At 36.8% G+C, this 26,447-nt stretch overlaps 1 protein-coding gene and 1 non-coding gene across 3 annotated transcripts in view; one reads left to right on the top strand and one right to left on the bottom strand.

The window, feature by feature from the left end:
• The window catches only part of RALGPS2 (Ral GEF with PH domain and SH3 binding motif 2), a 156,276-nt gene that overhangs the window by 10,549 nt on the left and 119,280 nt on the right, over nucleotides 1–26,447 (top strand). For both annotated transcript variants that reach the window (XM_059412825.1, XM_059412826.1), the window contains exon 2: nucleotides 24,707–24,853. In XM_059412825.1, coding sequence (XP_059268808.1) covers nucleotides 24,797–24,853 — 57 coding nt within the window. In that variant the 5' untranslated portion in view covers nucleotides 24,707–24,796. The remainder of the gene's footprint in view (nucleotides 1–24,706; nucleotides 24,854–26,447) is intronic.
• Nucleotides 20,568–20,705, bottom strand: LOC132026366 (U4 spliceosomal RNA). Its single transcript, XR_009406880.1, has one exon. It is a non-coding gene; the product is annotated as a U4 spliceosomal RNA (small nuclear RNA).

The raw sequence follows: 26,447 nt of genomic DNA, 5'->3' as shown, positions 1-26,447 counted from the left end.
AGTTTTAAACATTTGCAGTGGAATTTTCATTTTCATGTTTTTGATTGTGCTACATTCTCCAGTTTCTTTTTCTTTTTTAACCTGTTTTCTCATATTCTTTTAAAAGCACAAGTCTTTTTGATTTAAAGTCTTTTTTTTTTTTTTAAAGATTTTATTTATTTATTTGACAACTAGGGGGAGAGAGAGAGAGAGAGCACAAGCAGGGGGTGCAGCAGAGAGGGAGAAGCAGACTGTCAGCAGGGAACCCAATGTGGGGATTCATTCCTGGACCCTGGGGTTGTGATCTGAGCCCAAGGCAGACACTTAACCAACTGAGACACCCAGGTGCGTTGATTTAAAATCTTTTAATGAAATAAATCAGATACACAAAAAGTATATAGAGTAGTATAGTTAACCCCTAACTTACATGATACATAAACAGTGGAGTGGAAACACCCTCTTAGTTAACTTTAATTAACATGTAAGAGCTTTTTATTTATTAAGAATATTTAGTCATTTGTTGTAGATGTTTTCCCTGTTTTATCTTTTGTCAATTCAGTATCTTATTGAGCCTAAGATGGCTTTAGTTGTAAGATACACTATTTTATGTACAACTAAGAATAAATATATGCTTATGCTATCAGTTAAACCATGACATACTTGATTTTAAGAGACATCCTGATTTCAGAGAGGTTAAAAGGGGAGGATATACGTATCTTAGAATTGATGAAATAATGTTCACTGTCTGTGTCTTATATTTTCTTTAGTTATATCAGTATCTTGTTTCTTTTGTTAGTCTAGAAAAACTTCCTATGCCAAGATTTTTTTTTAATCACATATGTTTACTTCTAATATTTTTATGGCTTAAATGTTTTTCATCTTTAATTCATCCAACTTATTTTAATGTAAGATCTAGTTCTTGTCTTTATCCAGTTGGATAGCCAAATGTCATAAAGATGATGCCACTAATGATTTTTTGAACAAAGAATGATATACTTCAATGTGCTTGCTTGAGAAACATTAATAAGCCTATGGATTTTGGTTGGGTCTAGTATCATTTGCATTTTCTATTAAATGTGCATCCTAACTTAGAGTTTAATTTTCATTGAAAGGGATGTGAATGTCAAAACTGATTTCAGGTTGCCTTAAAATTCTAATAATGCATTTGAGTGTTCTTGGAATCAGTCAAATAATTTTATAATTTTGATTTAAAAAAAAAAATATATATATATATTGCAACATAGTGGCTTTAATCCTGTGCTTAAAGTTTGTATGAATCTGGGCAAGTTTCTTTACACTCAGTTTACCAATTTATAACTGGGCATTAGAGTATCTTCTCATAGGATCATTGTAAGGATTAAATGAGAGTGTAAGCAACGTATTTAGCTGAATTCTTCACTCTTCCTCTTTTAGGACCTTGAAGATCAAGTGTAAACACAGCTCTCATATCTGGGGTTACTCTAGATCTCTAAGGTTACTGAAGTAAATTATTTGTTAGACCTCTTCCAGTCCTTGTTTAGATTCCCAAGATTTGACTAGAACATTTCTGGCCAGGGAATTAGTATGTAAGTTTGATCAGCATAGCTTATTAAAGAATGACCTGTAAGTTGTCACTAGGATAAACTCTGCTACTTTTCAGTTTTGATTTGTGGTTGTAGTGTTTGTAACTTTATGTGATTTAGATCCTGTCTCTTAAAGCTGGGGAGACCAGGGAAGTCTACTAAAAGAGTAATATTTTGAGGATATCTTACAGATAAGAAACTGCACTTTTGACTTGCTTGTTTTTATCGACAGTAGTTTTGAATATTTTAGGTAGGCACAATACTGTGTTATCATAGAGTTTTAAGATCTTGGGCCTTGCGCTCACTTACATCTTTTTTTTTTTTTTTTTTTTTAAAGATTTTTTTTTATTTGTTAGAGAGAGAGATACAGAGCGCAAGCACAGGCAGACAGAGGGGCAGGCTAGAGGCAGAGGGAGAAGCAGGCTCCCTGCCAAGCAAGGAGCCCGATGTGGGACTCGATCCCAGGACGCTGGGATCATGACCTGAGCCGAAGGCAGCCGCTTAACCAACTGAGCCACCCAGGCGTCCCTCACTTACATCTTCTTGATGAAAGATGAAATCTTACATGTGAAATCACAGTAAATAGCATAAGACCATATGTAGTTAAGTGTCAGATTGAAGAGCTGCTGACAGAGGAGAGGAGACTCAGTGAGGGGAGGGCCAGAGTGTTCCTTAATGAATTGTGTTTCATTGGGCACCTGGGTGGGGCCAGTTCTTGATTCCAGCTCAGGCCATGATCTCTCATGGTTGTGGGATTGAGCCCTGCACTGGGCTCTGTGCTGGACATAGAGCCTACTCAAGATCCTCCTCCTCTTTTCTCCTTCTCTTTCTCTCTCTTCCCCTCTCTTTAAAAAAAAAAAAAAAGTATGTTTAAAGTATAAAGAGTATAATTAGGAAACCAGCACAACTGAAGAGAAAACAGTAAGAATTAGTCTTTTTGGTATGGTTTGGATTGAAGAGTTTATTTGCAATGGGGTGGAAAATAGTTACATTTGATAAGGTGGGACAAGATTATTATAAGGTGGGATGAGAAAAGAATTGGGCATTTATACCGGGAGAAACAAAATTTCAAGTGAGAAATCATGAGGTGTGAGAGAGAGACAAGCCCAGAGCAAGAGATTGAAGATTCTGATTTCTGGCTCTGTGGATACTCTTCTTCCAATATTCTAGTACTTCCATGTTTCCTGCCCTTCTTGAGACCACATCCAGTTTTTTCCCAGGGAAGAGTACAGGCTTTGGTGTCAGACTTTGGCAGTAGAATTCTGGCTGTATTCTTTTTTTTTTTTTTTTTTTTTTTAAGATTTTATTTATTTATTTGACAGGCAGAGATTACAAGTAGGCTGAGAGGTAGGCAGAGAGAGAAGAGGAAGCAGGCTCCCTGCTGAGCAGAGAGCCCGACGTGGGGCTCAATCCCAGGACCCTGGGATCATGACCTGAGCCGAAGGCAGAGGCTTTACCCCACTGAGCCACCCAGGTGCCCTGTATTCTTTTTTTTTAAGATTTTATTAATTTATTTATTTGACAGATCACAAGTAGGCAAAGAGCCAGGCAGAGAGAAAGAGGGGAAACAGGCTCCCTGCCAAGGGGAGAACCTGATGTGGGGCTCGATCCCAGGACCTGGAGATGTCCTGAGCCTAAGGCAGAGGCTCAACCCACTGAGCCACCCAGGCACCTCCGAATTCTGGCTGTACTTTTTACTAACTTGTGGCCTTGCGCAGGTTAACTTCTCTGTCGCAGTCATATGAGCATCATAAATAATAGCTTTCTTTATAGGGTTGATAAGAAGATTAAATGAGATGACACAAAGCTTTTAGAATAATGCTAAGTGTATAACAATTATTCAATAAATAGCATATCTGTATGATGTATATCATATACATGTATCATATACATGTCATAGACATATATAATGCTACTTGGGGTACCTTGAATTTCTTATAGCTTAAGGACCCTAAGAAGTTAATTTTCTTGCACATTCACTTAGAATAGAGCAACCCAGGTGTAGGCAGGGTAAGAAATAGTATTTTAGGTATACAGCATTAAAAAAATGTTGTCTTAAGTAATTTGACTGTCTTGCTGTCTTAAGTAATTCTGGTTAGTATACTGTTAAAAGATTTTTATACTGCACTTGAAGTGGTATAATATCACTTGAAGGTGGACCATGTAAGTTAAAGGATGTATACCATAAATCCTAAAGCAATCCTATTTTTTTTTTTAAAGATCTTATTTATTTGACAGAGAGAGAGATCACAAGTAGGCAGAGAGGCAGGCAGAGAGAGGAGGAGAAGCAGGCTCCCCGCTTAGCAGAGAACCTGATGCGGGGCTTGATCCCAGGACCCCCGGCATCATGATCTTAGCCGAAGACAGAGGCTTTAACCCATGGAGCCACCCAGGCGCCCCAGCAATCCTATTTTTTAAAAAGTTATAGATTACTCCAACAAAGGAGTTAAAGTGGAATCAGAAAATGTAGTTACTTAAAAAAAACAAAAACAAAAAACAAAACAACAACAAAAAGAAAATACAGTGTTTTAATCCAAAAGAAGGCATTAAAAGGGGAAAAAAGTATATGGAATAAATATGAAAAAATAGCAAGATGATAGGTTTATACCTAACCATATCGATAATCATGTCAAATATAAAAGGTCTGAAAATATTGGTTAAAAGGCAGAGAATATCAGATTAGCTAAAAAAGCAAGATCTAACTATATATCCTTGACTATAAGAAACATATTTTATTTTATTTATTAAATTTTATTTGTCAGAGAGTGAGTGAGCGAGAGAGCACTCTCAGTGGGAGCAGCAGGCAGAGGGAGAAGCAGACTCTGCACTGAGCAGGGAGCCTGATGCGGGACTTAATCCCAAGACCCTGGAATCATGACCTGAGCCGGAGGCAGACACTTAACTGACTGAGCCACCCAGGCATCCCAAGAAACATATTTTAAATTTAAATAGGTTAAAAGTAAACACTGGAAAAAGATAGACCATACTTTAAAACAATAGAAGTAAGAGTGGCTGTATTAATATTTGACAAAGTAGACTTCATTTGGAGCAAGGAATATTTCCAAGGATAAAGGATATTGTTACATAATGATAAAGCAGTTGGTTAATTAAGAGGACATAACAGTTGTAAATATTTTTTGCCTCTAATAAGGGAATTTCAAAAATACATTAAACATTGATACAGCTCCGAAGAGAAGTAGTCAAATTCTCAATTTTAGTTGGAGATTTCAGTACCCTTCTCAGGATATTGAAAATCACAAGGATACAGAGGACTTGAAAAATAGTGTAAACCAATTTGACCTAATTAACATTTATGGATATTTCCAACAACACCCGAGTATTCTTCTCAGTTCTTTTTGTTTGTTTTTTTGTTTTGGGGCCTCTTCTCAATTCTTAAGTCCATTTTCCATGATGGGCCATATTTTGGGCCATAAAACAAGTCTCAATAATTTAAAAGGATTGACAATATATGTTCTCTAATCAGTGGAATTAAATTAGAAATTGTTAGCAAAAACTGGAAATTTTATGAATACTTATAAAACTAAATAATATAATTATAAATAACCTGTGGGTCAAAGGATAGATCAAAAGGAAATTAAAAAGTATTATGTACTAAATGAAAACACACCAAAATTCATGAGCTGCCACTAAAGTAATACCTAGGAAGGAATTTACAGCACTGAACGCCTATATTAGAAAAGAAAAAAGACCTGAAATTAATTACCCCCACTTCCACCTTAAGAAATTAGAAAACGAGCAGTTTAAACCAGAGTAATTGAAAAGAAATGGTAAAGATCAGCGTGGGGAAAGGTATAGAAAACAGAAAAACAATAGACAAAATCAGTGAAACCAAAAACTTTTTCTTTGGGAAGTTCCATACAATGAATAAAGCTTTAACCAGACTGGCTAGTTTCAGGAATGATAGAAGTGACAACACTGCAGATTCTAGACCATAAAAGGGAATATTATAAACATTATGTTTATAAGTTTTACAACAAAAATGAAATGGACAAATTTTTCAAAAGACACATACTATTAAACTTCACTAAAGAGGGAATAGATGGGGTGCTGCATGGCTCAGTCACTTGAGCATCTGTCTTTGGCTCAACTCGTGATCCAGGGTCCTGGGTCTGAGTCCCAAGTCAGGCTCCGTGGAGAGTTTGCTTCTCCTTCTCCTACTCTCTCTCTTTCTGCAGCTCCCCCTGCTTTTATTCTCTCACTTGCTCTTTTGCTCTCTCAAATAAATAAAATCTGTTAAAAAAAAAAAAATTAGAAGGAATAGACAACCTGAGTGGTCTTGTCTCTGTTAAAGAATTCAATTCTGTTAAAATATTCCCACCAAAAAAACTAGGCCTGGATAGCTTCACAAGTGAATTCTAAATATTTAAGGAGCAAATTATACTCATTCTAAACAAATACTTTCAGAAAATTGCAGAGAAAGAAATACTTCTTAACTGACCTTTACCTATACAGGCTAACATTACCTTTATATTCAAACTAGATAAAGACAGTAGGAGAAAAGAAGAGACTACACAGAAATATCCCACATGAGCCTACATGCACAAATTCTAAACAAATTATAGCAAGTGGAGTGTAACCATTTTTAAAACAAAACATCATGACCAGGTAGGGTTTATTCCAGGAATGCAAGGTTAATTTAGCATTTAAAAAGCAATCAATGTAATTCCCTCTGTTAACCAGCTAAAAAAGAAAAGCAGTGTGTTTCAATAAATGCAGAAAGAAAAATCATTTGATAATCTTACCTCCATTCCAGATAGTAACTGAGCATGTTAGGATTAGAAAGAAATTTCTTCAGCCCAATAAAGGACATCTCTGAGAAAGCTACAGGTAATGTAATTTTAATGGTAGAAGACTAAGTGCTTTCTCCTTAAGACCCAGCACAAGGCAAGATTGTTTACCCTCACTATTTCTGTTCCACAATGTACTGGGGGTTCCAGGCAGTGTGGTCAAGGAAGAAAGAAAACAAGTCTTTTAGAATGGAAAGGAGGAAGTAAAAGTGTCTTTCTCTGCAGATTACAGGACTGTAGAATATCTTTTGGAACCTACAAAACTACTAAAACACAAGTGAGTTTAGTAAAGTTGGAGAGTACAAAATTGATATATAAATATCAATTGTACTTCTTAAACTAGAATAGTTGGCTGTTGAAATTTAATAAAATCACTACCATTGACAGTAGCAACACGTATGAAATACTGAAAATTGCACAGCATTGCTGAACAAAATCCAAGAGCACTTAGATACTTGGAGAGGTAGTCCTTGTTCATGGATTGAAAGACTCATTGTTGCTAAGATGACAGATATCCCCAAATTGATCTATTATCAGTGCAATCCCATTCCATACTCTTAGTTAGCATGCTTTTTTGTAGAAATTGACAAGCATTCATGTAGAAATGAAAAGGACCTAAAATAGCAGAAACAACTTTGAAAAAGAATGGAAGTTGGAGAGTTAATACTCCCCAATGTCCCAATTCGTTATAAAACTAATCAGAATAGTATAGTATTGAGGTAAAGATAGAGAAATAGATTGGTGGGATAGAAGAGTCCAGAAATAAGCCAGTGCATATATAGACAACTGAATTTTAACCAAGCGCAAAGGCAATTCAGTGAAGAAAGGATAGCCCGTTTGACAGATGATGCTGGCACAGTTGGATATCCATATACGAGTACATGATCTTCAATCTGTCTCTTGCCTGCAAAAATTAGCTCAAAATGAATCCTGGAACTGAATGGAAAAACCTAAAATTATAGAGCTTTTAGACAAAAGCAAGAGAAAATCTTTGTGATCTTGAGTTTGGCAAATAGTTTTATCTATTTAATTAATTTATTTGAGGCAGATCTTTTTAAATGTAATACCAAAAGCAGATTCATAAAATAATACACTGATTAAATGAACTTTATCAAATTAAAAATGTGTGCTTTTCAAAAAATATTGAGAGAATGAAAAGACAAGCTGTGGAGTGGGGGAAAATATTTGTAAATCAAGTATCTAAGGCTTTACATCTAGAATATGTGGAGAACTCTTAAAATATTATTTATCTATAACCTATATTAAATATATTAGTCATTAGAGAAGAATAAATGAGTATCGTAGTGAGCTACCAATACATACTATTAGGATTACCAGAAAGGCTAATTACTAGGTGTTGGCAAGGGTTTGAAAGAACTGGAATCTGTACTTTACTGTTGGGACTGTAAATAGTACAGCCACTTTAGGAAATAGTTTGTTTCTTAAAATGTTCAATATAGACCTACTAGCTATTCTATACCTAGGTATTTACTGAAGAGACTTGCATACTAATATTCACAGCAGCTTTATTTGTAATAGCCACTAAAATCCAGATGCTCATCAATAGACGAATGGTTAAACGAATTGTGATATATCCGTTTGACTTAGTAATAAAAAAGCATGGGCTGTTGATATACATAGCAGCACAGGTGAATCTCAAAATAATTACCGTGAATGAAAGAAACCAGGCACCTTGGGAGTCACTGGGTATGTTCATTTACTATCTTGATTGTAGAGAATTTTTTCATGGGTATTTACTGTATACTTTGAACATGTGAAGTTTACTGTATAAATAAAGCTGTTTTTAAAAAGTGATGTGATAAAGATCCTGATGTGATATGAATTGATAAGAGATTTACTAAAAACTTTATATAACATGCATCATTGCTGTATCTTTCACATAATTATTTTAAGTACACACAAAGCAGGAAAAGTCCATTGAAATCTTTTTCTTAGAAATCATCAAGAAATTTAACTCATTTGATACAGTGGTTCTCAGCTGGGGTCATTTTTCCCCCCACAGGACATTTTGTGGTATCTGGAGACATTTGATTAACAAAACTGTTAATAGCTTTTGGTGGATAGAGCCCATAGATGCTACCAAACAGCCTACAGTGCACAGCACAGTCCTCTTCTGTTTCAGGTTTCAGTAGTGCTAGGGTTGGGGTGCCTGGTGGCTCAGTGGGTTAAGCCTCTGCTTTTAGCCTAGGTCATGATCCCAGGGCACTGGGATCAAGCCCCGAATCAGGCTCCCTGCTCAGCAGGGAGCTTGCTTTTCCCTCTCCCTCTCTGTGAACTCTATCTGACTCTCTCACTCTCTCAAATCTTGAAAGAAATAGTGCTGGTGTTGAGAAACCCCAGTTTAGGATCATTGTAGCCACTTACTATTTGAATCCTGTGTTGAATACTGTGTTGAATGTATTACTGGTAAAAGAAGTTGCTAAACAAAAATCTTCAGAGAAAGTAATGTCTTATACTTTAGGGAATGTGTAGATGATATATTTATGAGATTCTTTAATTTTTGAAATATTATTATTATTTTTTAAGGGATTATTTATATGAGAGAGTGAGAGCACAAGTGGGAAGGGGAGAAGGAAAGGGAGAGAGCATCTCAAGCAGATTCTGCACTGAGGGTAGAGCTTGACCCAGAGCAGGATTGCACAACCCCAAGATCAGATCTGAGCCAGAACCAAGGGTCGTTTAACTGACGGCACCACTCAGGGGCCCCAAACACTACCTGAATTTGATCTTTTTGGATATGTTGCAGTATTTGTTTCCATACCATTTGAAAAAAATGTTAAAACATCACTACTACCGTGTGTGTAATTTCCCAACCAAACCTGAAAGAGGCTATCGGTAGAGCCCAATTTTAATCAATGGACTAAAATTTAGTTTTTGTTTGTTTTTCAAATAATTAGTGGCTATTTGAAATACAGAATTTTAGGTTTAAGTGTCATTAATTTAAAATGCCTACCTGGGGGCGCCTGGGTGGCTCAGTGGGTTAAAGCCTCTGCCTTTGGCTCAGGTCATGATCCCAGGGTCCTGGGATCGAGCCCCACATTGGGCTCTCTGTTCAGCAGGGAGCCTGCTTCCTCCTCTCTCTCTGCCTGCCTCTCTGCCTACTTGTGATCTCTGTCTGTCAAATAAATTAATAAAATCTTAAAAAAAAATAATAAAATGCCTACCTGGCCACCTTTTTGCTCATGTTCCACAAATAGACCAAGACTCTTGTTCTCAGATCAGACACTTTAGCAGAAAAGGGAGGGAGAAGGCAGATTTGAGTGGAAGAAAGAAGGCTAAGGACAAAGATTTGGATTGGGGTTGAGAACATTGGCTCTTAATACGTTGCTTGCATGGAGGGTTATTTTTCCAATAACCCAAGAACAGTTGTTCTTGGAATTCTGTATATTCAATCTGTTTAGGAGTAAGTTGCAGCTACTGCAGATGTACGTGCGGCTGCCTCAGAAGACTGATTTTAAACACGGTTGAATTTGGTCTCCAAACAGCCTTCCCCTGCATACCCTGTCTCTTGTACTAAAGGAGTGCGCTGTGAAGTAGAATCTGTCCCAGGTTTTGTTATAGATCACAGATATGCAAACTTTCTCTAAAGGCCCAGACTGTAACTCCTTTAGGCTTTTGTTTTTGGCAGGCTGTGCAGTCTCTGTTGCATCTATTCAGGCCTCCCTTTTGGGGGTGGGGTGAAAGTAACCATAAACAATACATAAATGAAGGAGCGTGGCTGTGTTCCAATAAGAGTTTTAATTTATAAAAACAGGGCTTAATTCAGCTTGTGGTCCCTAGTTTGCCAGCCCCTGTTCTACACCATCAGCATTTCGTGTTGGGACACTTGGTATTGTCTGGTCAGTTCCCAGTAGTAGCTGGTTGCAAATGGAAGAAAGCGGTGCCCTTTCACTTGTAGCTGCTCTGATGTTCCGACTGTCCTCTAGAGATGATGGTATGGAATGAGTGAATGACATGAGCCACAAAGGAGAAGAAGGAGAATGATAAGGCATGCTTACAGCTTTGCTCACTCACAACCCATATGCAGATGTTCGACAAATTCTAGAGAGTTTACTTTTGAGAAGTCTGTGGAATTAGCTTTGGAAAATGTATATATAATCTCCTGGCTCGAGTAGGGCAATAACCTCCTTATTGCTGTCTCTGCTTTTAAGGTTCTCTCTAATCCACCATGCATGTTGCCAGTTTCTTTTCTAAAATAAAAGTGGTATGGCACACATCCCTGCCTGTAATGACACGGTTAATTCCCAGTCACCCAGAATGGTGTTTCTTAACCACTTTTTATCTTGAGTCCCTCTGAAAATGACTTGATAGGTGTGGAGCCAGGAAAATTAATTTTTGTGTTCATTACATAATTTTTATACTTTTGGGGGAAGTTACATATTTCTTGGCCCTAGGATTTAATTCATGGTCTCCTAATTAAGAAATTCTGATTTAGAGAGTAAAGTGCATGTTTCTTCCCATGCTGTTGTACGCATTTCATGATCTGTCTTCAGTCTGTCTTTGTAATTTTATTGTTGTGTTTCCTTCTTCCCTCCCATGCCTTCACTCTCTGTCTCTGTTTCTCTCTCTCTCTCATACACACACACACACACACACACACACACACACACACACACAGGTTTTTTTTTTTCCTGCAAAGAATTAACCAATATTCTCCTGCCATGCCAGTGTCTCCCATACCTCTGTCTTTGCAAGTATTATTTTCTCTTGCCAGAAATGTCCTTACTACTTCCCCTCCTTCTGCCCGGTTTCTAGTCGTTCAGACTCATTTCAAATATCAGATTCTTAGTGAAGACTTGCCTGACATTTCTTCATAGTCAGACATAATAAGTATGAAGGAATTGTAGCCAGTGACACATGTGAGGAAGCCTGGGTTTTTTTTTGGCATTGGGGTAGGGAGGAGAATGAGAAGAGGAAACCTTTAAGGGAAGGTTTCTTTGCTCTTAGAATGTATCTCTGTTCTTTACCTCTCTAATCTTCAGTTTCCTAAGTTGAATATAATAATATTTACCTTGGACTGTTAAATGAAGAGCAGTGTTCCAATCTCTGTAGCACCTCAATATTTATATAGGAAATTCTCTTCTTCTGGTCAGTGAGTAGCCCAGGAAGATAGGCAGGAGTAAACATTTTCAGAGACCCACTTTGTTCAGTTCTGAATAATGGGAAACTATATTGTAAATTTACTAAAATGAGAAGATTTCTCCTAATCCTTCTGCTGAAGTTATTTTAAGGTGTATTATGTATAAGATACAGGTTGGCATGCAAATATTTGTGTTGGTATAGGTATCGCTACTTTTAAAAGGTCAGTGGGATTTTTACTGTTGGAGTACGTGATGCTTTTTTGGCTAGTGACTTGCTGATAGAATGGATCTCTCTTTCACAAATTAACACTTGTGATTTTCACTGTTTTATGAATGACTTGACTAGTGTATGACATAATGATGATTTGTGATTTTGCTGAGCGCAGATGTGTTACTAGTCCATCACGCTGTTGTCGAAAACTGACCTCCGTGCTTTGGAACCAAAATATAATGGGAAGAGAGTTTGGAATAAAGACGACCGATAGCTTTATTGCTTTGACGGGCAGAGGAGGTTGCAGCAGGCTAAGGCCTTCAAAACTGCAAGCCTGCCTGTAGAAAGAGGCTGGGGGCGGGGGGGGGGGGGTTATAGGGAAATCCAGAACCTAGCTGGTTTTGACAGGAATTGTGTACATGCTGCTGGCCCGGTTGATCATGTTTTCAGGATAGTGCCTAGAAGGGTGGAGGGGAGGTTTTCCGAAGAGAGGAAAAAGATTACTTAGTTCAAAATTGAGCCTTCTTGCTGAAGCATTACTCCAGCCATTTTGATTTTTGTTCAAGTTTATGCTTTTAAGTGGTTTCAAGCCAGGAGGCATGTCTCTGTGGCATTGATGATGCTCTGCTTTTTTGTGTAGTAACTTTTGTTGCCAGTCCTATTGATGCTTCCCAAGCCAACTCCTAGTGCTGGTGACCAAAGGGAAGCAAAAAGTAATAGTTTTAGGAAGAGGAATTTTGAACAGAATAAAATGTAAGATTCTGTGGTGGCTTAAATTAATGGTATAAATCAGTCTACTCTGCAATTTGTATGGCAGTGTAACAAGTGTAAATTATTTCACTATTTTTAGATTCATTAAAAGGCTTGTAGGAGTAAAAAAAAAATTAGTTATACTTCAATGTGTTATATGCCATAGTAGAGTAGTTGTTTCGAATTTGGGGATTTTGCAGGGTTTCCTGGGACAGATTCCTCATAAATATCGAGGTTCTGTTATACTTGAAGACATCACAGTGGTATTTATTTGTTGAGACTTCTGAATTCAGTAGGAATGACTAATGGTCTCTATGTGTGTGCAGTATAAATCATTCCTTCTGAATGAAACTTCTAAGATCATGTAAGTTAGTAGTCCATTTATAAGGACTCTGTCTTTTATTGCCTACAGGATAAAGTCCAGGCTTTTCTTTTTGCTGTAACAACCATTGCCCTTTATACCTACTTCTTCAGATGCAGTTCCTCAAAGTTCTCCTCTCTCTTTTACATTTTGCCCTTTTAATTATACTGTGCTTAACGATTGGCAATTTCCTAAATGCCAGTTTGGCAGTTCCCTAAATGCCAGTGAGAAAGGATTTCACCCTTCCTGACCTTTGTACATGTTATTTCCTGTGTGTGTCCTTGTTCACCTCATGAACTTCTATTAGAAGTGAAAATGGAGAGAAATCAGGTGTTTCACCCCCAGGTTTTCATACTATTTAGACATTCCATTAAGGGTTCATTAGGGGGTGGGTAATTTGGTATTGTAGAAAGTGCTGAGGATTAGTGAACAGAAGACTTGAATTTAAGACCTACCTGTGCGATTAGTTGATTTTATGTGAGCTTGGCCATACAACCTCCCGTGAGATTGTTGTCTTCTGTAAAATCAGGGAATTGGAATATAATCGTGAATAAGCAAAGTTGCCTTTCCCCCCTCTTCCTTTTCTTTGTCTTTACTTCCATTTTTCTTACCTCATCTTCTTTCTTTCTTGCACATTTGAAGACTATAATGGTTTCTATGACTTGCTAATAAGTTATGCAGCCATGATTTTTCAAGAGTGGGATGTAGGGCCTGCCCTGGGAGTAACATAAGGGAAAACTTGGGGATTTGAAATGTATCCTAAATTGGGATCTTCAAAGTACTTTCTGCCTCTTAAATAATAGTCATCTGTTTATTCTTTGTATTAATAACACGAGACAAAACATTTGGGATATATGTAGCCTAATTCTGAAAGGCTGTTCTTGAGACCATTTTGGCTCAAAAGTGACCACTAACGCCATCTGTTGGTGGGAAGAGTTGTACCTTTTTAAAATTAGATGTATAGTTTAGTTATCTGTGAAATTTTGTGGATTAAAGTAGGGTTCCCCCCTACTTTTTATTTTGAAATAATTTCAGACTGTCAGGTTTGGGTTTTTGTTTTTTTTTAACATTTTGCCCTGTTTTCTTTATAATTTACTCATTTCTCCCATACACATGCCTATTTCTTGAAATATTTGAAATTAGTTTGCATACCTCATACCTCTTTACTTGACAATATTTCATTTGTATTTCTTTAAAACAAAATTATTCTTTAAGTAACCACAGTGAAGTTATTAAATTCAGGAAACTGATACAGTACTTTGATCTGTAGTTAATACTCTCATTTTGTGAATTGTTCCAATATTTTAGAGCATTTACTGCCCTCCAGTACAGGCTCTTTGGTTGTCATGTCTCTGGAGTTTCCTTTAATTTGTAACAGTTCCTTAGCCTTTGTTTGTGCCTCATAAAATATTGAGATTTTTAAAAGAACGAATTCATAGAATGTTCTCAGTTTATTTTTGTCCCATTTCCTTGAGATCGGATTCAGGTTGTGCATCCCCAGCTCATACTCATAAGTGCTGTGCCCTTCCCAGAATATCCCAGCAGAGCCCCATGATGTGAGTCTGTTCCTCGGTGGTGATGGTCATTTTGGTCTGCATGCTCAGGGTGTTGTCCTGTTTCTTCACACAGTGTAGCTACTTATTTTCCTCTTGCAACTTATAAGCAGTCTGTAGGAAGACACGGTTTTTATTTTTTGTTTTAACTTTTTTCTAATGAAAATAATGTCTTTGTAGAAATTTAAAAATACACAGGTAAGCCAAAGTTAGGGAAAAATTGACTTGGAAAACTGGAGAGAGCTCCATTGTAGTACATGTTGATGTAATCTCTGATGTACACTGTAATAATGACAATGACAGCCAGAAGGATTATACTTTAGGTACTGTTTGGCAGATTGTTTTACTCATTTAGCAGCACCAAGTTTTCTTCCTTGATGTTTTAGAGACCATATTCCTTTGCCGTGGATCACTGTGTGCTGTTCAGCTTATTAGCCTTAACCTTTCAGGTACTGGAATCTCTCAGGTGCCCAGGCTATATAATTGCTCTTCTTTCTAGCTCTTGCTTTTTTCGTACAGCCTGAGAGAAACAGTGCTGTACTGTCAGCTCACGTGAAGTTTTCACTCCAACCATGGAGCCCTGACTGACTGTACTGTTTGTCAGTTTCCCAGGGTGATGCTACCACTCTCCCAGTTACTCTCTCTGACCATTTCCGGGCCTGCAGTGGTACACTTCTGCCAAATATATAAAGCTCTTTCGGATTCAGCTGCATTGTTTTCATGCTTTAATTGTTCATATTATATAATATGTAGGGTTTTTTGGTTCTTTCCAAAGGTGTGGTATTATGAGTTAAATGGACTTCCATGGGCTAGTGTTCTGGAGCAGAGCATCTGGCTAAAATGCACACACACCCGCCAAAACCAAAAAGATACAAAGCAGAAATATCTGGAGCCAGACTAATTTTTTGCCTGTAACTGAATTCTAGTTTACCACCGCATACATTTTGGTCTAGGTTTCATGGGAGATCTCTGAGCGCTTATGTATTAGAATCACTTGACAAATTATCTTCAGTGAACCTTCTCTGTTGGAGGTAGAGCAGAACCTTTAAGGCATTACTTAAGACTTCCTGTTAGTGTTCAGTCATTTGAAAATCTCTCATCAAGTATTTGGTTTTAGGCCAGTTAGGTACATGGAAATATAAGCTTCCTGTGTAGATATAGGCCAGTTAATAAATGGATCATCCCAGTATTTCTATACTTTAGTACAAATGCAATAAAATCACATCTGAAAGCCTTAGGTGGGGAGTCTCTTTACTGACTTAAGGTAAAACCATTTTAATCTTAGTGTACTCTTTAAAGTAGCTTCACTTTTTTAAAGCCTTTATTTGGGAAATAATAGTTGCTATTTTATAGGTGGTGGGGTACATTTTATATGGGTCAGTTACTTTTCATTGCTCATTGTTAATATATGCACTCTACTTCAGGTAGCATAATAAGGTGGCATTGTGATAGGTGAAACAGCTTTCTGCTGTCTTTACCTTTTTCCTTTTAATTTAAGATCTTAGTTTAGTTTGTTTTGAAAATAATCTTTCTTCAGATTCTCATACACATCTTGAGTATGTACCTAAAATATTTAGAAATAAAATAGATGCCTAGAAAAAATATAAAGGTACCTAACTTAAATAATAGTTTGGTAAGTGATCTAGCAGATAGTCTTCTGGGAAACGGTTTAGTTCTTTTGACATGAGACTTCAAATGTGTGGATTAATTTAGACATTATCAGTTTTTTTTTTCTTTAGCAATGTGGGTGGTGTGAAATTGCTAAACCTGTCATTGTGGTTGGCTTACAGAGATTGAAGTTTCTTCAGAATTTGTCTTTTTTTCCCTTAGTTTGGTGTGTTATTACCGTATGAATTGCTGTCATTTAAAAAAAAAATGCTTATTACCCCTTTGATTAAGAATGAATTGTAGCGGGACACCTGGGTGGTTCAGTGAGTTAAAGCCTCTGCCTTCGGCTCAGGTCATGATCCCAGTGTCCTGGGATCGAGCCCCGCATTGGGCTCTGTGCTCCGTGGGGAGCCTCCTTCCCCCTCTCTCTCTGCCTGCCTCTCTGCCTACTTGTGATCTCTGTCTGTTAAATAAATAAATAAAATCTTAAAAAAAAAAAAAGAATGAATTGTAGCTTAGAATTTTTTTGTTACTTAGTCTATAATACTAGGAATAGATGGAATAATTTTAAGTTGTGTGCTTTTGAATGAATTTATAAAATAATTTAGAACATTTATGTGTAATCTACACTTACGAATTACTTTCTCAAGAGACCCCTCATCATTAAATTCCATGGCTTTGTATTATTGCAGCATATTCATATGGTTTTTGTGCTGAGAGATAAAATTATTATTAGTTAACATGTTTATACATTTAGAATTTCTAAGAAATGAATATTTTTTAAATAATGTTTTTAATCATTTGGTAAGTTTCTTTTCCAGTGTACTTATGTCTTTCAAAATGGTTCATTTAGAGGAATAGTTTACTCTTCCTGATCCATTCATTTATATTGTAACTTTAACATGCTTCTGGAATTTAGAAGTAGAAGAAGGGCTCTTAGAAGTGTGCCTAATCCTCTCCTTTTTTCCTTTTTTAAAAATTTTATTTATTTTTTATTGACCTATAATGTGTTACTAGCCCCAGGGGTACAGGTCTGTGAGTTGTCAGGCTTACACACTTCACAGCACTCACCATAGCATATAACCCTCTTCAGCGTCCATAACCCAAACACCCTCTCCATAGCCCCCTCCTCCCGGCAACCCTCAGTTCTTTTTTTCTTTTTTAAGCCACATCATTGATAGATGGACTTGGAGCCTCTGCTTAAATATTAGCAAAGTTCCTTATCCAAGGCCTTACAGCTGGCTGATAACGCCTAGACCAGGGTTTGAACCCATGGCTTTCTGACTCCAAAGTCTGTGTTCTTTCCATTATACTATACTATTTCTAGATGCATGGAGTTTTTCCTATGATTCTTTTAATTCTTACAAAATCTCTGTGAGATAGATTTTGCCATCTCTTGTTTAAAAATGAAAAAACCAAACTTCAGAGATTAAATAACCCAGCATAATACACCTTGTTTAAGTCCTAGAATTTAGTATTCCACATCTCACGATTTTTACCCCTGAACTGCCTTCTCTGTTGCTTGCTTGGTCCTGCAGTGGGGGAGGGGAGTTATGGGAGGGCCTTGCTCATGAATTGACAGGACTTGCATTAACTTTTTGTTAATGTCCTCTGAGATTTGCCATCTCTGTGGCAACAGGGATTCTGGTGCTGGTAAGATGGTAAGATGAAGATGACTGATGTGAGGGGGTACCATGTGAACATGGGAGAGCTTGTACAAGAGAACACTTAGAAGAGGGTCCTGGAGAGCAGAGATTGGAAATGCTTGGGTAGGGAAGGGGCCTGCACACCACTTCGATACTTTGCTGGTTTTGGCAAAAGGTGGAAGAGTGTTGTTTACTACTCACCTTCCCTAAGACCCAGTGGCATACCTCTGGCGTATTAAGCCTTGAAATATACTGGTTTTAGTTTTCTAAGCTCAGTTCCCTACTTAGATACCTTTCATGATTGCTAGGGCCTGTCCTCACTTCTTCAGCCCTTTCCAGAGTTAAGCCTGAGGGTTCTGCTAAGCCAGCAGGCGAGCACTCCATGCTGTACCTCCTCTCTGGGCCATCTTCACGTTTGTATTTGCACCTTTGTTTATGGTGTTCTTACTTCTCCTTTCTTCCAACCCTTTAGCTTGTCTGTCTTTTTAAACCCAAACATGATTTCATCCTGTAGAAATTCCATGACTTTTGAGCTGAATAGAAGTATAACAGCTCAATCCTGGGACTCCAGGATCATGACCTGAGCTGAAGGCAGTCGCTTAACCAACTGAGCCACCCAGGCACCCCTCATGTTTTACATTTTTAATTGCCTGCCATATGGACTAATTTTTTTGGTAAATTCTTTGTCTAAAAGTGTCTTCACCGTCTCTTAAATGAGAATTTAGCTGGGTGGGGAATTCTAGGTTGACGGTTATTTTCTCTAAGTACTTAGAAGATATTTTCTTTTCTTCTGTATGCATTACTTTTGTTGAGAAGCTTTCCATATAATTTTGTTCCTATGTAAGTAAAGTGTGTTATTCCACTTGCTTTTAAAGCAAATACTCTCCAGTTTAGAGTGACATATGTAGAATATGACTTTCTTTATTTTTCTTGCTGAATAAGAAGAGTTTGTTTTTCACATGTTCTGGGAACTTCTCAGACTTTATCTCTTTAAATACTGCCTTTTACTGTCTTTCCTCCTCTAGAACTTCTCTTAGATTGTGTTAAATCTTACTATTCTGTTTTTCATTTCTCTTGATCTCTACACATTTTCTGTATCAGTAACTCTGTACAGAATTTTTGCATAAATTCTTCTGCTTCACAGATTCTCTTCAGTTGTGTTTAATCTGATGCTTAATTCTCCAGTGACTATATTTTTCTTCTTTAAAAATTTATTTTTATTTTTTTTCTGACAAATGTTTGTCTTGCACTATTTTTTAAAAAAGATTTTATTTATTTGCCAGAGAGAAAAAGAGAAGGAGCACAAGCAGGGGGAGTGGCAGGCAGAGGGAGAAGCAGGTTCCCTGCTGAGCAAGGAGCCTGATGCAGGACTCGATTCTAGGAGGCTGGGATCATGATGACCCTTGCCGGAGGCAGGTGCTTAACTAACTGAGCCACCCAGGTGTCCCTGTCTTGCATTCTTAATAACATTTTGTGTTTTCAGTTTTTTCTTTTAAGGTTCCTGATTTTAATCTCTCCTATTTTATAGCTCATCTTAAGTTCTCAAAAGGTAATCCTAATAATTGTTGTGTTTCCCACTTTTACTTGTAATGTGTTGTTTGCTTATAGAGTTGGTAAATTTTTATTTTGATCTTGCTAGTGGGGCATTATTTGCGGGAATCACATACTGCCTTTTTGTTCCCTCCATCTGCCTTGGGTTCCAGGAGTCTGGCTTGTGAACATATTTTTGTGGATTTCTTGTCTGAAAGGTCTTGAACCGTGCTGATAGTATAAATTCACATTGTGTGTCTGCTGGAGTCTTTAGGATTACAGATTGTCATCTGTAATGACATCTGTAATTGTCATCTGTAATTTGTCTTAGACAAATTTGTGGTCACTCTCCTCTAGTCTTAATGTTATCTTATACCAGTATCCATCCATCCATCCATCCATCCACCTCCCTCCCTCCCTCCTTTTCTCTTTATTTCTTTCTTCCTTTCTTTCACCATTTTACATTGATGGGGTAGACCATCAATATGTTTGGCTTTATTCTAGGTAAAAGTATGGTTGTGTAGAGTGGGAAGGAAAGTATGTGTCTCAATTCTGTTCTCATCTCTTGGTTGCCTTTTCTATCCAATTGGGATCAAAATTTTAACCTACAATTCCTACATTTCTTTTGTATTACAAAGATTTTTTTTTTAAGATTTTATTTATTTATTTGAGAGAGACAGCTCACAAGTGGGGGGAGGGGCAGAGGAAAGGGGAGAAGACGACTCCCCATGAACAGGGAGCCCTGGGATGGGCTCTGAGACCCTCACCTGAGCAGAAATCTCAGGACCATGACCTGAGCTTAAGGCAGACACTTAACCCACTGAGTCACCCAGGTGCCCCAGCATTTTTATATTATTTATTAGCTGTATTGCTGGAAGTAGAAATCTTCCTCATATTCTTTTAAATGTGTGTAGTATTGTATGTATTGATTATTTTTTGATTGCCATTCACCCTATACTTTAATTGGGCATGTATATAATGTCTTGTGAATGACTGCTTTATTTATTCATTCACTCTTTTATTTATTTCTTATTTTTTAAGATTTTATGTATTTGACAGAGATCACAAGTAGGCAGAGAGGCAGGCAGAGAGAGAGAGAGAGAGAGAGAGGAGGAAGCAGTGCGAGCAGAGAGCCCGATGTGGGACTCAATCCGATCCCAGGACCCTGAGATCATGACTTGAGCCAAAGGCAGAGGCTTAACCCACTGAGCCACCCAGACACCCTCACTCACTCTTTTAACAGATATTTATTAAGTAGGTAATTGAGGTCAAGTATTGTGTTCATGTTCCTGAGTGAAAAGATAAAAAATAATGGTTTTTCTGTCATGTTTTGTTCTAAATACGGGTTTCTAATATCTAGGAATTTTAAATGCATTAGGGGAATACACAAATAAATCAGTGGGAAAAGATGGCATTAGAATTTTGACAAAAGAACAGTGGAAGCAGAGAGGCAGGAGACTAATGAGAACTCTTCAGGAAGCCGTGGGGGTCTCATACAACCCTGGGCATACATCAGAACCTTTTTCTTTTTCAATTAGCAATAATCGCGCCTCGGATAAACCTCATTGGCTATGATACTGCCACTGCGCAAAGCTGAGAACCTTTTTCATTTCTTTTGTTAACTTGAACTTTTTAAGGATGGAAAATAGCAGATATAATCTTGCTTAGTGTTAACATTGGGGAGGGAGGAAGCACCAGACTCCCTGCTGAGCACGGAACCTGATGCAGGGTTCCATGTGGGGCTTGGTCCCAGGACCCTGAGATCATGAGGTGGGCAGAAGGCAGATGCTTAACCGAGTCACCTAGATGCCCCCAGGCTGTTTAAATCTTTGGGCCTTTCCCAAGTGTCAGGTAAAATATATCTTTAATACTTACTTAATTAAAAATAAATGTCAAAGGAGAACAAGTTCTATAAGAAATTTTAAATATTGAACTGCAATTATGGTGTTTTAATATTAACCTGTTTTTTTCTCATGAAAGTTATAAGAATATTATTAATTAGAAGATGTAGTTTCTGTTTTTGAACCTGTTGCTTCTATTTTCACCTTTCTTACAGTTGTCCATTTGAGTTTCTTAATGTGGTTGTTTGTAAGGGCGTTAAAGTGGTTCTCACTTTTGTAAATAGTGCTTAAAATAGCTGTATTTTTCTCTTTCTCCAGAGTTTTCATAAGGGGAACTTCTAGGACTAAGTTTTTAAGCCAAAGTGTATAAGCATGTCAATTCTGTATTGTCTGAATGTTTCCAAAGAAATTGTTCTGATGAATTGCATTTCACTACCATTTCCCTTATGATTGCTTAACTCTTTTACAGTATGTCTTAAAAAACTATTAAATTTCTTTAGCATAATATTCCTAATGATGATAGCATAATTTATTTTAGAAAAGAATATGTAACTAATGCTATGAAATGGGGTTAATCAGTGAGAAGTTGATACTTTGACTTTAATTCTTTGTTCATTTGGTTAAAAAGTACTGGTTAAAAAGTACTGAGAAGGTGAGGTGTTGAGGAGACTGAATAAGCCTGCAATTTAATAATCTAGTTCTATGACTTCAAGGAAGGAACTAAATCTACACATTTCAGATTTCCTGTTTGGGGATTATATTGCTTGGAGAGAAGAAATATCCTTGGTTTTGGATTATAATTGCTTAGAAAGAAGCAATATGCTTGTTTTAGGATTTAAACCCAAAAGAGATTAACTCTCTGTAGAAGTTTTCAGAAGAGAATAAGTAAGAAATAATTTAATTAAGAAAAGAGCTGTTGTGATGTTGGTAATTATGAATGATTGTGCCATTCATAGCACTAGGAAAAACATATATTTGTCTTTAATTTGAACTTTCCTGTGTGCAAAGCACAGAAAGCTCCTGAAATACATACTAAAAAATAAACCCATTTCTTTCTCCAAGGACTTAGTGTTTTAATGGTATCATATGAGGTTTGTTATTCTTCAGCAGTATTAAATACTGTTGACATCTAGTGCATTTATAAATAGTTCTGAATATGATTTTCTTTAAGGTATGCTTTGCTGTAATTACTGCTTTTTTTTTCTTACATGTAATGGGTTTTAATATAACCTTAATATTTATGGGCTATTTGAGTGGCATTTTAATTAAAACCAGGCAGAGGAAATTTAATTCTTTACTTATAGTTTAAAATGTGTAATGTCTTGGGCACCCGGATGGCTCAGTTGGTTGAGCGACTGCCTTCAGCTCAGGTCATGATCCTAGAGTCCGGACCCCTGTTCAGCATGAGGTCTCCTACCTCACTCTGACTTTCCTCCTCTCATGCTCTCAAATAAATCTATCTCTCTCTCTCAAATAAGTAAATCTTTTAAAATAAGACTGCTTTAAAAAAAAATAATGTCATATAGTTCAACAATACATAATTTTTATTCCTGATCTGTATTACCTCATTTTCAGTAAATAATAGTAATATGTGTGTGTGTGTGTATACACATTTGAAGCATAGTTTTTTAAAGAATGTTTTTCCTTTAAAAATTTAATTAAAATCTTTTTCTTAACACTAGGGGGCACTCTTGACTTACGGATCCATACCTAAATGAATATGCATAGACTGGAATGAAATGAAACTATTTGAAGCCATGTCATTAATAACTGAGTGGCTTCAGAAAGAATTTGGATTATCAAGCTCATTTTATATAGCAGTGTAAATATAAGTTGATCCTTAATAGTGTCATAAGGATAATGAAGCTTACTAAATGAAATGCTGTAGATTAGAGGAAATTAAAGTATTTCTGTGCTTTTGCATTGATTTTCTAAATGAGTCTAAATGGTTTAAAAAACCCATTATTTCTAATATCTTTCTCATTTAAAAAAGAGTCTAGCATCATGTTTTGCTCTTAGCAGGTACTTAGAGTATATCTGAAGAAATGAATATTAATTTAAGATGTGACTAAAGGCTGCAGTCATTAGTAATAATTTTTAAGCATTTGAAAACCAGCAATATGTTTTGCTACATTCAGAAAACATTTTAGGCATTTTCATTCACTGTATTTGCAATTAGGATTTTGGAGACCTCCACCAACATATATTTTGCCAGAGATATATTAAGGTTTTTGTCTTCTTTAATTTGAAGACTCTGTGGAATTTCAGCTTTGTGTGGTTTAAGTAGATAAAATCTGCAAGGTCGTTATTGTGCCCTTACCACATGTTAGCACTGTTTTGTGGGCTTTGTATATATATTCATTTCTCCTCACTCCAACTCTGGGAGGTAGGTACTTACTGTTACCTTTAATAGATAAGGAAACTGAGCCCGGAAGAGTTAACTGTTTGCTGGGTTCAAACTTGGGCAATATTGTTCCTGAGTCTTCTAAATCACTCTCCTATATTGCTTCTCCAGAGAGAGGAAACTTAGCATCAAGAGAACTACTATTGCTATTTCAGACTCAGTTTTTAAAGTTGGTAGAATTTAATGTACCTAATTTATGGGCATTTCTCATTTTCTCTTATGCAAAAGGGTTCTTGAAATTAAAAGTTGGAAAGGGGCCCTGAGTCACTTCGCTCCTGTCATTTTTACGGAGAGGAGGAAATTCCATCCTAGAAAGGTGAAGTTAACAACATAGTGCTATACAACAAGTTACTTGTAGAAAACACAAGTAAATACTCTGACTTATAGTGGAAAGAAATGTGGTGTTGTGGAAATAATATTTGACTAGAATTTCAGATGGCTTCAATTTTATTCTTGGCTCTTCATTTACTGGCAGAGGCTCTGTTTCCTTGTGTTATGTGAGCATTAAAAATGTCCTCCTTAATTTAGTCTTACTGGCAGTTGTAAAGATCAGTGAGATAATGATTGAAGATACTTGATAAACTTTAAAACTCTGTACAAATAAACATACTGTGGTCACTGTATGACACGTTTCATATTTTATTATCAGTTATTTGTTCTGTCTTCATAAACCAGTTTATCAGCAATGGTACACTTACTGTTGTCGCTTTATAGATGTCATTTATTTATTTATTTATTTAAGATTTTATTCATTTATTTGACAGAGAGAGATCACAAGTAGACAGAGAGGCAGGGAGAGAGAGAGGGAAGCAGGCTCCCTGCTGAGCAGAGAGCCCGATGCGGGACTCGACCCCAGGACCCTGAGATCATGACCTGAGCCGAAGGCAGCGGCTTAACCCACTGAGTCACCCAGGTGCCCCTATAGATGTCATTTAGATCCTGCAAGATTTCTTGAGTTACTCCGTGTGTTACTCTGCCATGTGTTGTCTTACACTTTTTATTTACTAAGAACTAAAAAAAGTTATTGAATTTTTCTCACAATAAGTGAAAATTTATACTTATGCTTTACTGATGAAGAACATAGCAGTAACATGTTTTGAGCATGTTTTGAGCAGTAGCATGTTTTGAGTGCATTGGGTGTTTCTGACCATTGGAAAAGAGCATCTAAGATGGTCCTTGAGCTGAATTTAGTAATTTAGCTGAAATAAAAAATAGATTTCAGTAAAGTTTTTTATTTCTTGGCAAGTTCTCAATACAGTGTTTTATTTCTTGGCGTGGTGATAAGCGTGGATTTGTTGTTTCAAACTTCCAATAAGACATAGGTTTAACATTTTCTGTTTATTTTTTACAGGAATAATAATGTATTTGTGGCCTTGGACATTGAAGCAGTCAGTCTTCTGTTGCTGTTAACATAGCGTTAAGGACTGATGTTGTGGGAAGCATGGACCTGATGAACGGGCAGGCAAGCAATGTTAATATTGCTGCTGTTGCTTCCGAGGTAAGACATTTGAGAAGGTTAGCTGCAGAGTTTCTTACCTGACATTCTAATTTTTTAAGTATTATGGTTGGTCACAGATTTAAATCAGAACTTGAGAAGAAGAGCTATAAATTTTTTAGTTTTAAAAAACTTTAAATTATGCCATTCACATATTTACTGTACATCTAGAAATTATTAATCCTTATCCATTTAAGATACTTGACAAATAATGATTACTTAAAACTTTTTCTTGAGTTTAGTTTTAAAGGATACACAGAATGTCTTTTTAGGGTGTTTTTACATTACATGAACCTTGAGGCCAATAGTACAAGTGAGAATGAAAGATTCTTTTATTAAAATCACATAATTTTGAAACCATCTAGATTCTTGATTTGAGGCCTGTTGAAAGAGTCAAAAACCATTAGGCTGAAATGTTGGAAGGGATGTGGTTTAGAGTGTAAAAGATGGAGGTGAAGACTGAGCTAGATGCCCATTTCTCTGGTTAACGTGCTGTGATTTTACTTGTGCTTCCTATTTTTTTTTCTTTTTTTTCTTTGTCTTTAAATCCAGGGTACTTGCCTGCTTTCCTTAGTAACTTTAGTGTAGCTCCTATATTTCTCCTTTATTTTTCTCTTACAATAGAGGATGAGAATAATGTCTATGACCTTTTACTTCCTTAGTCTCAAAGTTCATTAATAACTTCAACTCCATTTTTCTCCAGCCAGTTACTGAGGCCTTGGTAGCAATGAAAATAGTCTAAGTCTATGGTTTTGATGATTCTCCTTATGCTGGTGATTTCTTTATTTCTATCTCTAGCTCTGGCTTCCATCATACATTTTTATTAAACATTTCCGATGGACCGGACATTTTATGTATAATACGAACAAAATGAAGTTACTCATTACTGTTCTGCTGTGCACCCTGTAAAGAAAATAGTGCAGCCCCTTTCTCTGACTTCTGTTAATAGCATCACTGTGTCCCATCACTGTCTGTCTCATCACTGTTTCCCTGCCATCTGAGTTTAATCTTTAGATTTCCCCTTTGTGCACCACAGACGTTTGCTCATCCCAGCGGGGAGAGCACACTGGCAGAAGTTAGAGCCTTCTCTAATGTTATCATGGAAGTGACAGCCCATTTTCTCTCTCATGTTCTGTTGGTCACAGTCCTGCCCACACCCAAGTGGAGGGAATCACACAAAGATGTGAGTGCCAGGAGACAGAGACCATCACTTGGCAGCCGTCTGAGAGCCTGTCCGGACCTCATCGCTAGGATCCAGTCCTTTTCTCCTTCTTTCTTCCAGTGCCATCTGAGTTTGGCCATTATTTCTTGTTTACATTATTGCAGCAAGCTTTTAGTTTGATCATGTACTTCCATTCTCTGTTGGTTTTGGTCCATTTGACTGTAATTCAATTTTAATATTCTTAAAATACAGCTCTTAAGCTTTATTGTATCCCCAAACTGTCTGTTGTTCCCCTTTGCCTACTAATGAAATACAAATGGCCCTAAACCTTTTATTCAGGACTTCCTCGTCAAAGTGACTCTAAATTTTCTTTTTAATCAGTTTAACCCCCACTAATTATTGACTTGAAATTTCATTCTAATGAAGGAATACTAC

Source organism: Mustela nigripes, chromosome 10 (genome assembly GCF_022355385.1).
Source record: "Mustela nigripes isolate SB6536 chromosome 10, MUSNIG.SB6536, whole genome shotgun sequence".
Taxonomy (NCBI): Eukaryota; Metazoa; Chordata; class Mammalia; order Carnivora; family Mustelidae; genus Mustela; species Mustela nigripes.
This window is presented reverse-complemented; position numbering and strand designations above follow the sequence as displayed.